Source organism: Triplophysa rosa, linkage group LG17, assembly GCF_024868665.1.
Source record: "Triplophysa rosa linkage group LG17, Trosa_1v2, whole genome shotgun sequence".
In the NCBI taxonomy this organism is placed as follows: domain Eukaryota; kingdom Metazoa; phylum Chordata; class Actinopteri; order Cypriniformes; family Nemacheilidae; genus Triplophysa; species Triplophysa rosa.
The window spans coordinates 662,815-680,194 of NC_079906.1; the positions used below are offsets into that span (position 1 = coordinate 662,815).

The 17,380-nt window shown below is 38.7% G+C and overlaps 1 protein-coding gene across 1 annotated transcript in view; it reads right to left on the reverse strand.

Annotated features, from left to right (window-relative positions):
• Window positions 1–17,380, reverse strand: part of mib2 (MIB E3 ubiquitin protein ligase 2) — a 68,812-nt gene that overhangs the window by 27,671 nt on the left and 23,761 nt on the right. The window contains exons 2-3 of the mRNA XM_057356056.1: window positions 8,519–8,902; window positions 7,046–7,217 (exon numbers count right to left, since the gene is read on the reverse strand). Of these exons, the coding sequence (XP_057212039.1) occupies window positions 7,046–7,217; window positions 8,519–8,902 (556 nt within the window). The remainder of the gene's footprint in view (window positions 1–7,045; window positions 7,218–8,518; window positions 8,903–17,380) is intronic.

Sequence of the window (17,380 nt, forward strand, 5' to 3'; positions counted from 1 at the left end):
TCTATTAAGAGGGCATTCCCCTAGAGAAGGGCTATTCAATTAGTTTGTCATGGTGGCCAGTTCATGAAAAGCATCCCAAATGAGGGGCCAGAGAGATATGGCTTGCAATATGAGGGATGACACACAACAACAATAAGAAATCTGTTTTTATTTTTTCCCAAATTCCGTTTTTTCTGTTTTAATTTTTCTGCATTTTCCGTCCTTCACTATACAATAGTAATATATTTGCCCACATGAAAAAAATACTTCAGTATACTACAGTATTCACTTATAACCTATATTAAAAACCTGCAGTAGATACAGTACGTTGAACCATACAGGCAAAAAAAATAGAAATAATAGAGTCATAATACATAATACATTTGCAAGATTCTGTGCCATTCCGCGTTATACAGCAAAATCTGTTTAATGCCTGAAATCCGTGATTCAATCTTAGGGCCGTGTATGTTGTATTTTTACATTTTTGCCCCATAAGACACCCAAAGTTTTTTCCTACATTTAAAGAGCAGGTTTCATGAATCTCATAAAATTACCGGCATTTCAGTGTGTAACGTAGCTTTCCTTCAATTTTGATGATCTGCAAAGTTGTTATTCCAAAAAGTCCATGATAAATTAAGATATTGGCTTCCAAAGTAAGGAGTCGACTCCGAACCGACCAAACAAATCGTTAGGCTTTCGAATCTTTTGAGTGTAACATCGATACGTCACAGTGTACTGCATCAGCACAATCCCCGCCTTCCCGCGAAACAGGAACACTCTGACCTGCCCACTAGCACTTCAGGTAGTGTTGCGTATACAACATGTCGAGGGGATGCTGTGTTTTGTGCTGTGAACACAAATGTACTTTGTTTTCGCTGCCAAATGATGACAATGTGAAGGATCAGTGGTTACATTTTTTTTCCACGAAACCACTGCAGTACAATTCCAACCTTGTGTAATGTGCTCGTCATTTTACCGACGACTGCTTCTCAAATTTTGCCGAGTTCAACACAGGATTTGCCAGCCTCTAGACCCTTGAAGATAAGTCAATACCAACTTTATTTGGACTAACAAGCGTCTCAGAACCACAAGCTGTAAGTATGATAAATACGTTATGTGTACATGTTAAATTGAATGCTTACAATATACGTTAAAGTAATTGTATCCGTGTTGTATATTTAATACATTTGTAGGTTTCCAGGTAAACAACGTATAAGTTAACAGTGTTACAGTTTTAATAATCCAACACTTACCTAATAATGTGGGGGTTATTGTAGACTGTTGTCGTTCTACATGTCGTAGTATTGTACAAACTGTATCCCTTTATCGTTTAGTCACGGTAGCACTTTGCTAACGTGTCTCACATTATGGTTTTGTCAAGTGTGCAAAGTTTAGCTGTGGTCACGATCCCCTTCAAACAAAACGGTTTGCTTGTCATTATTTTAAATACGGACTGCAGCACTATATCATTTTATTATGTAAAGGTGTGTGCATTATCTTTGGAAGCTCTCGCTAACTTGCTCAGTTACTCCTCTCTGTATAATCAAAGTAATGATCAACTTTTGGATAGAGTTGTTGTTGTTCTCCCACAGCTATGATGAAAAAAGATCAACAGAAAACAATAGTCTGAATGGTTTATGAAGATAAGTTTATGAAGATAAAAACTTGTGATATGGTAATACTGATGCCATTTTTACACACAGCGTCTTTGTTTACAAAAACCTTCCTGAGATAAGAACTGTGGTAATGGAAATTTCGTTTCTGACACGCAGTGTATGAAGAAAGACCAATCACAACTGATTGGGCCGGTTGGCCAATCGGAGCACACTGGACTCGCGGTAGGGAGGAGCTTAGAGAAGCGGAACATTTGAACAGCTTCGGAGGAATTGTTTAGGGATCTTTGAGAAATGGATAGATACTAAATGCATATTTTAAGAAAATAGCACCGTTTTTTTTTTACCTTTGATGCATTTGAACATGTTGTTGGGGACTCTAATACAACATTAGGACACTTACAAAAACCTTGAAACCTGCTCTTTAAACATGCTGATGTTGTATGTTAAACTACACAACAACAACATCGGTGCATTGTAAGATGCCCAAGCAGGCTTTTCTACATTCAAACATGTTCATTTGTTGTATTTTGAAACTGCATAACAAAAAAGGAAAATTCAGTGAGTGAAACAACATTAACCTACACAGGCGCTGTTCTCCGACGCACTATTCTCCGCCCTTGCCGCCTCTGTACTTTTGAAATGGTGGTCCTATTCGTGCTAGCAAAATGTCAGAAATGAAACTAGTAAGTTATCATCCGTCATCGTCCTGTTCACCGCGTCTCACAGGAGAGAAGGCCTGCGAGTCGCGCAACTCGCCTAACGTCACGTGACTCCTGCTTGGTGTTGCTGCAGCTCGTGCTGAATGGAACATGTGCGCGTCACTTCAGTACTGTAGGGTCCGTTCCCGACTGAACTACACTTATTCTAGAGATTCTTTTTCACACTATGCTACTTGAAGGGCCGGAACAAATTACATAGAGGGCCTGAGGGCCGCCAATTGAATAGCTCGGCCCTAGAGCCACAGAGCCTACAATACATACATACAGTACATACTGTGGATATCAAAATATAAAATAAATGGCCTGATAAAAGATTATATCTTATATATATATCCAACTGGGCTAAATTGATTAAATATTTATTTATTTTCAAAAACATATTGTCCGGACCTCCGTTTGGAAGAAAATATAAAGAGCGAACCCCTAGGAAATTTAACTGAATACCCCTGTTCTATGGCCTCGCTGTGAAGAATTTTTAAGGAACGTTTATTTTTGAGAGCGTATTGAGCACCTGTGAGAAACTCTGAAGAGAAAAAGTTGAGCAGCACTGACCATCAAAACACTCAAGGAGGTTCATCCTTTACCAGAACAACAGAACACACATCACAATGTGTCATAAACTTGTACACTTGATAGAAGAGGGCTCAGAGCAAGACTTAGTGAGGCTGTTATCATTTTTGCAACTGCTTGTTTAAAGAATTACAGTAATATACAGTACAGAGTGTTTATATATATATATATATATATATAGGTCTAGGCAAGGTAGTAGATCAAGGTCAATCTCTTTTAGTCTGTTGACATAGAAACCTAAGTAATAAATTGTTACAGTACGTGCAGACCAGACACCATAAATATGCAGTCTGCAATCTACAATTTCCATGATCTCAAAACAACAATATTTATACCGCTTAATTTGTCATTGTTTGCGAACTATTATCATTCATAGCCACTGTTACAAACCAAAGTTAAATACATATGGTTAGGGATTTCAACACAGTCAAATCAGTCCTCGTGTATTGGCAGTACAGCTATCCATAGCAAGCACCACTAATGAATGCTAAAACAGAACAAGGAGAAAACAGAAACACCGTTTACACTGAAAAAAGTGTTTTCCCCGCAGGATGTTGGAGGTTATCTCAAAGACTCTTATGATCTCTTGACAAGCATGTTGGGGGCTGATGCACAGTAACATAATCAGTTAGATCCGCAGGGCTGTTTGTCCACGAGAGAGCACGGAAAAACAAAGACAACAAGACAAAAGTTTCCTAGTAGCCGTCTTAGCCGATTAACAAGTTAGGCTGTTTCCCTTGCCTTACTAAACATATGGGAGGCCATATGCTGAATTGTCCTAACAAACCCACGTCACCTCAGAGCACTTATGACCTTTGACATTCAAACCGAATCATTCAACAGCAGAGGGCCTACTCATCATGTTCAGAACTGCTTCTTTCCATCGGAAATGCAATTTATATTCTCTAAAATATTTTGTATTGACATGTTTTCACAAGTGAAGCCGTAGGGTTTTACAGGGTGCTCCAAAAATACTGTATAACACTTTCACAGAATAAGTTTGAGACCGAATCAAAGCTCATGTCATATGCGGTCATGCTGGTGTCATGCTTGTTTAGGGATATCCCCTCATGTGATGTTTGTGTTTTTAGCTCAATGCTAGACATTCATCAGTGATTCTGGCTTTCACATGATCTTTCTTATTACCTATGAAGCCCTACATGGTTTAGCTCCTCAGTACTTGAGTGAACTCCTCTTGTATTACAGTCCTTCACGTGCATTACGCTCTCAGGCGTCCTGTCAGTTGGTAATACCTAGAATTTCAAAATCAAGTGCAGGTGGTAGATCCTTTTCCTATCTACCGACAAAACTTTGAAGAAGGCGGAGTTAATTATGAATGATCCCAGCCATCCCTTGCAGAATTCTTTTAAGTTGCTTCCTTCTACCAGCAGATATTGTTTGCCTTTATGTAGGACCAATAGATTTAAAAACTATTTTATACCAGCTTCCATCGGTTTTTTAAATTACAAATAATCTTATAGACATTATTAATGGAAGTCATTGTTCTTGTTTTTGGTTATTTTTGTTTGTGTGTTATGGTGCTTGTCATTGTTTCTTATGGTTTACTGCTGGGTGTGAAATAAATTGCCCTTCGGGGATAATAAAGTTGACTAAGACTAAGACTAAGACTAAGAATAAACTTTGGAATAGTCTTCCCTGCACTGTCCGGGAGGCAGACACACTCTGTCAGTTTAAATCTAGACTAAAGACGCATCTTTTTAATCTTGCATACACTACACTTCCATAATATAAATCCTCTGAGGGTTTAGGCTGCATTAGTTAGATCAACCGGAACCAAAAACACAACTGATGTACTTGTTGCATCAAAGAGTGCAGAACAGTACTCTACTCTCAGCCAGTCTTATTGTTCCAAGGTTACCACAGCGAGCAGGATGCAGTTCATGGCCATACTTGATGGTAGAGTGGTCTGTGTGTGTGTGTGTGTGTGTGCGTGCGTGCGTGTGCGCGTGCGCATCCGTGTGATTGTGCGTTCATGTGTGTCTACGTCAATGTGTGTTAGTACGTGTTCATATTGTGTGTGTGGAGTGTTTTGTATGTGGGTATGTCTGTCTTCTGTGTTTTCACCTTTTTCTTGTTTTTACAGGTACAACTAATTGTTTTGTTTATAGTCAATATGTCTCATGTACAGCTGCTTTGTAACAATGAAAATTGTAAAAAGAGCTATATAAATAAAGTTGAGTTGAGTTTCTCTAAACATGGCGTCTTCAAACACATTACAGTGGGTCTTTTTATTTTAGACGAGAAAATTTGAAAGCTATGATGTGCTAAATTACATTAAATGATCATGATGAGGATTATTATATAAAAGGAATGAAATTGATACACAAGCATCTTTTTGCATTCACTGTGTGTGGCCACAGAGCACTTACTACAACTACAGCAGGTGTATTTCTGTATTTATGCCAGTGTAAAATGAAGCCGTTTATCCATTTAGGCACCTGCTGGTGGCAGTGTGTACACTGGGTACCGGGCTCATACATATGCACGCACACACAAAGTGATTTCTCCTCTAAGTATTTATAATCCAGTACCAAAAATAGAAATGAAGATTCCTGTGGGGCACTGAACAGGATAATTCAGAACAGAACTTGACACTTAACAGGATAACACACAATTTTTTTCATGTAAAAACTAGAGATGCACCGATTGCAATTTTCTTTGCCGATTCCGATTTCTGATTTTATTACAAGTGAAACCTGCCGATTCCGATTTTCTATCTACAAACTATAATTGACAGTATACTGTATATAAAACCATAATAACTTTTATACACTTTTTTTTATTTTCATTGAATAAATGATTAAACATTACAATTTCCCCAAATTTCCCTAAATGCAGTTCTCCAAGCTGGATTAAATTACAGAATCTTCTCTTTCCCAAACAACTCTTAAATTGAATAACTCTGTGACTGAAAAGAAGTACAAATAATAAAATATAACTAAACATGTCACTTAATTTACCTTTTTCATTTTTGTACTCATCTCACAAAAGTCTAAGATAACAATAAAATACTTCAACTTTATTCTTGTCTGTTTCTGTTTATGAAACTAACATTGCTTTATTTCATTTTTTCTGAAATGTAAAATAAATGGTCTTTATCTTGGGTCTGTAGTATTAAAAGAAGTGGGCTTGATTTTTGCTGCAACTTCAATAAAAAAGTTAAAAATCTTATGAGTGAATTCTACTCTAAAGATATATATGTATTTGCAGTTTTTTGTGTTAGTAAATAACTCAGTCATATATCACATATATTGGTTGATTTATTCATTTTTTTATATTTTGGATTTTTAAAAACAAGTAGAAGTCGTGTTGAATGTCATTTTACCTAGGTGGAATGACCACAGTTTTAACGTAAGACAAGGAATCAGGTTGAATGGAATTTACGTTTGTTTTACACAGAGTGAACGACTTCAACATGAGTTTAGCATGTGTCAGAGTTTAGCATGATGCTAATAGCATCACTGTTAGAATACATACTCCATGTATACGGAGCAGCGAGAGATGAACCACAGTGCACCTTTTTGTCTGTACAGTACATGATGCGTGTGCACGCGCGTGCAGTCAGCGGACATGAGAGATGCGCGTCAGTCAGCAGAGACCGGTACCGGTGGACCCACATGCGAGTATAAACGAGCCGTGAAAGTCAAACTGTGCGCGTGCATGTTTACATGTTTACTTGCAGCTTTGAGTGTACTGACGGCTGTGACGTTCTTGCCCGCATCACGAGCAACAGAAGATCGGCTTGGAATCGGCGAGACGTGAGAATGACCGGCCGGTCACCGGTCCGGTCGATCATACAAAAAATCGTCCGATTCCGATCTCTGTCCGGTCAATCGGTGCACCTCTAGTAAAAACAAAAGTCTAACCAAATGACCCAAAACGTCCCCATGAGCAAAATAACACATTCTGTAGTCTACAGTGCTCCAACAAACATCATAAATGTGCACTGCCGTGTTTAAGTATGTGAGAGAAGCATAGGTCATTTGAATAAATCAAAATCTGTTTGTGCGTTTGACGTTTCATGAGACCGAGAGGGCCAATTTGACATTTGGACACGGCTAGCGGAGACAGAGCGAGAGCTTCACAGTTTAGTCACGCAGAAGAGGGATGCACTGTCCTATGAAAGAGAAGAATACTCACGGTTGTGAATGTGCCGTCTCATAGCGCTCAAAGGCGTGTGTCAGGTCATGCTTGTTGTTCATGTAACACTGAGTACACAGGTCGTAGTCAAAGCACACCTTACACTTCCAGCGCATTCCCATAATGCCGTGCTTCTTACAGCTGTCACAAATGATATTTGAATGTCGTACACCTAAGAGCAAGAGAGGAAAATGTAGATGCAGTGTAAACTTATGTTATATGAAAGCATCATCAGCGTCAATTAAATTCTTGAAATAATAATGGTTTTGGTGAACCCATCAATACACTTACTGGTGAACTTACCGGCTATGCTCAATGCTACACAGTAGAGAGTCTGAACATGTTTAAAGTCTGTTTTCCTCTCGCTTTTGCTCCATTAAGCAGAAAGAAAGTGTTTGGGCCGCATTTTAATGATGCGGCAAAAGCATGTCAATTAGCATTACATATTTTAGTTAGTCACGAACACAAGAGCCCCAGTCAACTACAGACTGACATAAGCGGACAGACAAGAGCAGCAGATAAACAGAAAGAGCAGATATATAGCCTGTCAGACAGAGCAGACAGACAACCTGTGAGAGCAGATACACAAATGGCTGACACACAGACAGAACAGACTGAAAAGATGGAGTGCAGAGCACAAACAGACAAGCAGACAGACAACCCCGCATAACCTGCACTTCATACACCGACACGCATTGCATACTCTTCCTGGTTTGAAAGAGCATGTAAGTTGTTTGTAATGGGCAAGAGAGAGACTGTTATGTGCACAAGGGTTTGAAACAAGCGTGCGAGTTGTTTCCGTTTCCTTGCATTTTAAGTTTTCTTAGGGAAAAATATTCTTGGCGGAACGCAAAAGTTAAGCAAAGCAACACATAATTCTCAGGGAGAGCAAAAGCTTTAAAATGTATTTTTAAATGTAAAATTATTTTATGTTTCTAATACTCTAGTTTTAATGAAAACCAGGCCCCCCCAAATTCATTATTTCAGGCCTTATGGTGTCTCTTAATGCTAATGGGAGTTCAAACACCACACGCAATTTCCAGCGCACGGCACCAATGATGCACTCAGATTAAAGTGATTCTGTCCTCATTAACTCACCCTCTTGTCGTTTCAAACCTGTGTGACATTAGGACAAAAGAAGATATTTTGAATGTTGTTAACTGGCCCCCATTCACTTGCATTGGCTTTGAGTCCATACAATAGAAGTGAATGGGGGCTTCAAAATATCTTCTTTTGTGTTCTGTGGAAGAAAGAAAGTCATAAAGGTTTGAAACGACAAGAGGGTGAGTAAACAGCCACAGCTGGTGTTTTCAGATTCACAGAGATACAGTACACAGGGAGTGACAGACCACTCGTACAACACCTGCTTTCCTCAACACTACTGTTAATCGTATCCTTCTCTATAGTACTGGACAAATCCTAAAGTCAACACATCCTGCACATGATCAAGCAATCTGTTCAATAACATCTCACCTATCTGTGCGTTATCATACAGAAGTAGGTCGTAGGCACCCTGGTAGCCTGTCCGATAATTCGTGCGAGTTCCGCAGTCCCACTGCACCACCACGGTTTTGTCAGGCGTGGTGGTGCTGCCCTGACGCCCGATTTCCACCACCGTGCCCACGTGGCCCTCGCCATCATCCTGGTTAGCCCACTTCCAGTCCACGCCGCGGACCACGCGCATGCCCACCTCCATGCCCCCGCGTGCCGACTGGCTGCCGTGCCCTGCTTCACTGTGCTTTCTGTGAGGACGTGGTAGGGGGGCCGTGGGGAGGGCAGCGGTCGCTGCTTGGGGTCGAGGCGCAGGGATTGGAAGGGATCCGAGTGGGGGGGTCTCTGGAGACAGATCAGGGGTGACTGTACAAAAAAGAATCACTTTAGATTAAGTGCTCACTTGTTTCATGAACTCTACTTTGTACTAAATACAAAATAAGATTTTCTAAAGTAAATAAAAGTGTATCCTACACCTGACACTTCTCTCAAACTGTGTCAGAAGTACAAGTATTTCGATAGGCTTTCCCAGGGCTAGCCGTAATGTGATTTCATCATCATACGTACCCTTAACTTTGGTTAGCGATTGGTCATTTTTTCCGATTCCCCGTTTTTTCCATTTAATAGGTGATGATACATGGTTATACAACAATTACATTCAGTCCCACATTACTGACGGTGTAATTTTCATGTTGTTGTTCCTGCATTGCACTTAGCATGACCTTTTAATTCCAATAGAAAGAATAAAGCATATGTGGTTCTATAGCAAATGGATAGCAGGTGTAGTAGGGGCTCCACTCCACTCACATACTTTGTTCCAGATTTTATTAACAATAATAAAAGTGGTCATATGTTGCCTGAAATATCTGATATGAACCTATTCATTTGAAGTTATGTATAAAAGTAATATCACCCACACCTTGCCTGTATTTGCTGTGTTCACCATTATGCACGTAAAGCAAGTACAACAGCACAGAGCCCAGAATGAATGCTTTATGTCCCTGTGAACCAGAGGTCGTCTTTACTCCAGTGTTCTGACGTAAATACGAGTGAAACGGAATCACAAATGCGAAAAATAGAGGGTGCGGCTTATATTTGACACTGTGAATCCAGTACCTCAGAGATGACGTATTTTTGTAGGCTAACCCGGACGTAAGTGCCGTGCTGGTTCCTTCGACTGAAAGCTTATGCATTTTTCCCATAGACTTTTGAAAGATCGCAAAAAATAAGCTCCGTGATTAACAAAGGTTTATGATGTTTACACGTTTTGTCGATCAAGATAATCTTTACAAATGAACACCACATTTGTTACTTTTGAAGCCGAAATACAATCCGCAGAAGTAAAAAGCTAACACGATGCTATAAACAGACTACAGTCACTACACTTAAAGGAGTCATGAATTAAGACATCAATTTTAGCCCGAGCTTTTGTTATACAGGTACATCTAAAAAAATTAGAATATCATGAAAAAGGTCAATATTTTTTGTCACTGTGGGAATATTTTTCAGATAAAAGTATGATTTAAATATCAATATAATCAATAAGTGTTTTCTTTCATTAAATCATTAAGCTGTGTGATTTTGTCGTGTGCTTGCTATCTTACTCAGTAAAATAGTTACTGTGGCAAATGGGGGTTGGAGCCATAAATTATCTAGATCAACACACACACACACACAAAGAGTGTTTTTCACATAAAATGTTATGAATCAATCCACTGCATATGTTTTAAGTATAATCATGAGTTGTGATGTAGATAAATAAAATAATCTAAAAATAAAAAATAATAATAATTAAAAATAATTAAAAATGGACACAAAAAATAATAAATCAATTTAAAAAATGAAAAGAAAAGTTAAAGCTAAGATCAATAATAGCTAAAACGAATTATTTTGTTTTATCAAACCATTCATTCCTGTATTTATTTTCATATTATTACATTTATATATTTATTTATTTATACATTCATTTATTTATAATTTTTGCAGGTTTAGTCCTCCATAGCCAGAAGGAATGAATGAACAAAATGCAACAAAACGTCAAAATCAAAAGAAAAACTTACTTCCCCAGACAGGGATGTCTTTGCTTTCAGCTTTCATCACGATGGACGCCATCGTCATGGTGACGGGAATGGCGTCGAAATATGACGAGTGTGGGGCGAGGGTGAGGATGGGAGCCTCTGTTGGCATAGCCTGTCTCCCTTTAATGCTGATCCAGTGAAATCCACCCGCAAACCACATGACCCGCATGATGGTCCTCAACACCAGGTCCACTACCCTGAAGAAGAAGGCTGGGTTAGAGATCAGCTCATGTAATATGTAGACTGCAGGTTTTGGATTCAGAATTGATTCATTGTTATATTAGGTTTATTTGTTTAGTGTGAAAGAAAGAACCGCACTATTGTTTCTTTGAAAGTGGACAGAGAACCAATTTTCAGGGGTCTCGATCCACATACTTGAGGCACACCAATGTTTGAATAGCAGTGTTTACACTTACTCAAATAAACCACACTAATAGAGCAAGCACATGAGTTCGCTTTAATCGGACCGAACCTGCTAAGTGTGAACAAATCATTAAACTAAAGAAATGCTCAATGGAAAAATCATTTTTGAGAACAGTTTAGTCAAGTTTCATCTCAATTCAAAATAACCAACTGCTCATTTTATTGGGGTCATATGAGGTTATTAGTAGTTATTAACATTACTGGTCTTAATTTGCATCTTATAAAAGAGTGTTTAATTGGAAGGCTGACTTTAGATAGTGTATGTTTCCCAAAGGGGATCTTGCAAATGCCATTGGAAAGACTGCAGCAGCATGCGTGTATGTGTGTGCGTCATTAAGACTTCTGTGTCACCAGAACGATGTGACTGCCAGTGCGAGTCATATCACAGTTTCTGCATTAGACAATCAAGCACAGACTGCTGAATCACTACTCTCACCTCTGGCTCAATGCGCATAAGACCACTTGTTTATAGACCATTTACAATTTTAAAAGTTTTATCCCAGCCTAATATGATTTACTTAGCTAGAAAGAAGTCATATGTAGGTTTACAGATGTAAAAATGTGTCAATAAGGCATGAGAATCATACTGGCTCTGGATTATCATTAAAGAAACAAATCTGTAAGAGGAACGAGTCTGTTCGAACAAGAACATTCTTAAACCGTAATAAATACGCTAATGTACTGGACTGTTTAAATCCAGGGTCCCCAAACTACGGCCCGGCCTCACATTTGGACCGGCCCTTTGAACAATGCAAGAGATATATTAATTTAATTATATATACAAATATAAATTATATATACTGTATATATATATATATATATATATATATACAGGTGCTGGTCATATAATTAGCATATCATCAAAAAGTTGATTTATTTCACTAATTCCATTCAAAAAGTGAAACTTGTATATTGTATTCATTCATTACACACAGACTGATATATTTCAAATGTTTATTTCTTTTAATTTGATGATTATAACTGACAACTAATGAAAATCCCAAATTCAGTATCTCAGAAAATTAGAATATTACTTAAGACCAATACAAAGAAAGGATTTTTAGAAATCTTGGCCAACTGAAAAGTATGAACATGAAAAGTATGAGCATGTACAGCACTCAAAGCTGTACACATGTTAATCTGGACAATGTCAACAAGTAAATTTCACATCAACGACGAGTCGGAAAAAGTAAAGTTTTTATAGCAATCTGAATAGGAAAGCCAATGTAGGTTTAAACAGTTTGTTTCAAATGGAATTGTTAAGGACTGTAAGGGTTAATACGCCACTGACTGATGTCACTGCAACAAGAGATTTTTTATTTAACTTTAATCATTTAAGTTTTCATTATTTACTGATGTTTATTTAAATGTTTTATATGCTGTAGTCTGCCGTTTCACTGATGGATTTGCGCGTTAAACATTGAAGGATGTTTCATCCTCATTTATTTCAGATATCATATTTCAATTATTTAACCATTTCAAGTATTTAAATAAGGTCTATATTTCTCTTCCACTCGTCATGTGGTTGCTACACGCAAATATAATAATATAAATATTATTTATATAAATAATATATATTTCTCAACCACCGCACCACCGCGGTCGATTTGTCTATTACCACCGCGGTGTTAAAAAAACTGCCACCGTCACAGCCCTAATAGCTTATTGAAATGGTGAACTGATATTTTACTTAGTTTTAGTCTATTTTACGAGTGAAACTTGTTTTCCGGCTGCATTGCGTCCATCAAACTAGATGCGGACTAGTGGACACCGAATCCTGTTATTTACACATGTCATCTGTCTGGTCTGCGTGTCTGAGTGAATGAACTGCACAGTTTAACGTGCTACACGCGTGATGCTCATGAATTTGTCTGCGTCTGCGCTGAATGAGGACATGAACTTCACCTCCAGAGTTGCGCTGAGAGTTTATTTCACAAACATGTTATTGTTTGAGTGAAGAAACAGACATACTAAAAAATAAGCGTCTTCTGACAACCTGCCAAAATAAAAGTCATAGGCTATTGTTTGAAATTATTATTTCCATTTTTATTCATGTTTCTTATTTATATATTTGTATTATATTGCATTTTGAATTTAATATGGCAATGGAATGTACTAAATGGGTTTAGTTTTCACAGATATTAATGTATGCTATTTCAGCAATAAAAACTAATTGTTCTAAAAAGGAAACAAATTAGTTGTTTTACTCATTTTAAGAGACCTGTCTTATTTTCTCTTGTATAATTAGTATTGCTTTTTAATAAAGAAAAAGTACTTATTATCCGAATACCCGATTAATCGATGGAAAAATCAGTAGAATACTCGATTAGTAAAAGAATCGATAGCTGCAGCCCTAGTAAAGTGCTGCGACACCTCCCCCTCTGCCTTTTAGACGAGGCTCGTGTTTATAATAATAATCTTGGGGGACAGATTCATTTAAAGCAATATAATCATCTGGTTTTAGCCATGTTTCTGTCAAACAGAGCATGTCTATTTTATGATCTGTTATCATATCGTTAACAAAAAGTGCTTTATTAGAGAGAGATCTAATATTTAGCAATCCGAGTCGTAACAGTTGATTATCTGTATTTTGTTCATGTTTAGTTTGTTTAACGTTTATTAAATTACTTTCAAGAGGTTTACGCATTATTTTATGTTTGCTAATCCGGGGGACAGACACAGTCTCTATTTTGTGATGTTTGGGAGAACGGATTACTACATGTTGTACATTTTGTGTATTCTGCGACGTGAGACGGCAAGCAGACAGTTGGTTAAGCCATACTGTCTGCTCCCTGACCTGGGCCCCAGCGAGTCAAGTTTTAGCATTAGCATTAAGACTTTTTGCCATATTTCTAGACAGGATGGAAGTCCCAGCCCAGGAGGGATGGAGACCATCTCGTTTCAACAGGTCAGGTCTGCCCTCAAAACTCTTCCAGTTATTTATAAAAACTATATCATTCTGCAGGCACCACTCAGACAACCAGCCATTTAGTGATGATAATCTGCTATAAATCTCATCACCACGATAAGCATTGAGGGGGCCAGAGAATATTACAGTGTCTGACATCATGCTTGCGAGCTCACACACCTCTTTAATGTTATCTTTTGTGATCTCCGATTGACGGAGTCGAACATCATTTGTGCCGACGTGAATAACAATCTTACTGAATTTACGATTAGCCTTAGCCAGCACATTTAAATTTGACTTGATGTCAGGCGCTCTGGCTCCCGGTAAACATTGGACTATGGTGGCTGGTGCCTCTATGTTAACGTTCCGAACAATAGAATCACCGATAACTAGGGCACTTTCAGCAGGTTTCTCAGTCGGTGCGTCACTGAGCGGGGCAAACCTGTTCGAGACTGTAATCGGAACGGTCGAGTGATGTTTTGTCCTGCGACTACGCCGTCTCACAGTCACGAAGTTTCCCAGCTGCGGAGGATTTTCAACCGGAACCGAGCTGTGTGCGCTAATGTTGCTCGCATCCAAAGTGTTTTCTATCGTCGTTAAACTCTTACTATCCTCACATAAGGATTGGATGCGAGACTCTAATTCTAAGATCTTCTCTGTCAGCCTAACTATTTCCCTGCATTTATCGCATATAAAGCCCTCGCAGCTGACAGAGAAGGCTAAGCTAAACATATGACATGAGGTGCAAGTAACAATAATAGGAATAGAAGCCATAACTCACCGGATTTGAAGTGCAATTCCAACTTACCAAGGTTGCTCGATGGATCGTAGTATACTCGCTTAAAAAGAGAAACAGTTAGCACACAAGACAAACCAGAGGCAAGATGATATTCCACAGTGTGAACAGAAAGCAAGCTAACACGCTATTGCTATGCTAACGGCGTTAAGTTAACTATCACTTTTGGTTTAGACTCTTCCAAGTAAATAACAGGAACAGANTACTTAGTTGGGGCTCCTTTTGCCTGAATTACTGCAGCAATGCGGCGTGGCATGGAGTCGATCAGTCTGTGGCACTGCTCAGGTGTTATGAGAGGCCAGGTTGCTCTGATAGTGGCCTTCAGCTCTTCTGCATTGTTGGGTCTGGCATATCGCATCTTCCTCTTCACAATACCCCATAGATTTTCTATGGGGTTAAGGTCAGGCGAGTTTGCTGGCCAATTAAGAACAGGGATACCATGGTCCTTAAACCAGGTACTGGTAGCTTTGGCACTGTGTGCAGGTGCCAAGTCCTGTTGGAAAATGAAATCTGCATCTCCATAAAGTTGGTCAGCAGCAGGAAGCATCAGAAGCGTCTCGCCTGGGCTAAAGACAAAAAGTTATTAACATTAACATAGCTTAATTATTTGTTAGATTCACCCACCAACAGAACGGTACGTTCAATGACGTCCCGACGTAATCGAACAGGTCCTAATGCACTTAAGCCAGCGAAATAATTCAAAGAGACGACAACATGGCGAAACGGTTGGGAAAGAGAAAAGTTGAGGGTATTTAACCAAAAGTGGACAAGTGATTGTTTTTTTGTTCAGTGCAAAGAAGTGGCTGTTTGTCACATCTGTCAAGAAGCAGTGTCCGTGTTCAAAGAATACAATCTAAGCCAACACTTTGAAGCCCGCCACAGAGAGTACGCAAGCTTGCAAGGCCAAATGAAAGCAGACAAAGTGTCGAATTGTTGTATTCTGCTAAGCTGATAGGTTTCTACGCCAAACCCAGTTAAACTAGTCATCCGTTCGAGTCATCGAACTAGCATCACGACTGACGGGGCTCCTAGCATGATTGCTCGTCGTGGGGACTTATCGGAAGCATGAATAGATAAATGGAGAAAAGAGGTCTCGCCCCCAATTTACCAGTTCACTGCCTGATTCACCAGCAAGCACTCTGCTGCAAAGTTCTGAAGTGGGAATCGGTCATGAAGGTGGTGGTGTCATGTATAAACTTCATCAGAGCAAACGGACTTAAACACAGGTAGTTCCAAGCCTTTCTCTCCGAGCTGGAGTTTGCTCATGGAGATGTGCTTTACTACACAGAAGTCAGATGGTTAAGCTGGGAGTTTTGAAGCGTTTTTACGAGCTGCTACCTGAAATCCACGCATTTATTCTGAAAAAGGGCAAAAATGTACCAGAACTGATCAACGTAGAATGGAAGCGGGACTCCATGAGTTACATGACCACGCTAAAGAAATCCGCCTTTTCCAGAACCCTTTTGCTGCCGACATTGACAAAGCCCCGCCTTATTATCAGTTTGAGTTTGCTGAGTTACAGAACTGTGATGATGAATTCTATGCTGCCCTCCCTAACGAGACATACCCAAACATCAAAAGGCATGCAATGAAAATGTCTACACTTTTTGGTAGCACGTATATCTGTGAGCAAACCTTTTCATGCATGAAACTGATGAAAACTCCAATGAGATCAAGACTCACTGATGAACATTTGCATCAGTCTTTGAGACTGGCTGTGACAGGAATGGAACCTGATATTGGACTTCTCACCAGACAGAAGCAAGCCCACAGTTCACACTAATTAATATGCATAAGTAAATGTTTTGATTTCGATAGCAATGAATATGAAAAAAGTCATTGTTATAGTAAAAATACTCTTAATAGGCTGCTATATATCCCAAGTAATGCTCATTTGTCTGTATGGTGCATAACAAAATAATAAACTATTCAAGCATTAGGAGGAATAATAAATACATTTTAAATCATACTGCAATCTCCACAATAATACTGGTAGTTACTCTAGCCCAGCGGTCTCCAACCTTTTTTAAACCACGGACCGGTTTTGTTTTAAAAATATTCACACGGACCGCTGGTGGGGGTGGAGGGAAGTACAATGAAAATAATTACTCATTACTGTGAATAAATAACTACATATTACGTACTTATTTATTATTAATTTATTTAACATTTAATTTCCATTAAAGTCAAGCTGCGCATTCATGCCAACTGCGTAAAAATAAAACATCACAAAGTCAATTTAATTTAGTTTAAATCGTAAACTTCGCCCATTCCAACTTCATACAACAACTAAATAAAAAATTACAAAGTCAATTTAATTTACATTGAAATCGTCGAACTTCGCCGTCATTCCAACTTCATACAACTTAATAAAACATTACAAAGTCAACTTAATTTACATTAATTTCGTAGAACTTCTAAATATAACGTTACAAACAAAGCCTTTTACAAACTCACCATAACTCAATTAATGGGAGCCTTGGGCTTGTTTCCCTGCAATAATACTGTCCAAACGAGGAGAGATGGGTGACAGTGAGACGCGAAGTGTGTTGCAAATGTCCAGCCTGCTTCGTAACTTTGTTTTTGTTGCTGTCAGTACAGAAAACCCTGCTTCGCAAAGGTATGAACTTGGGAAAGGG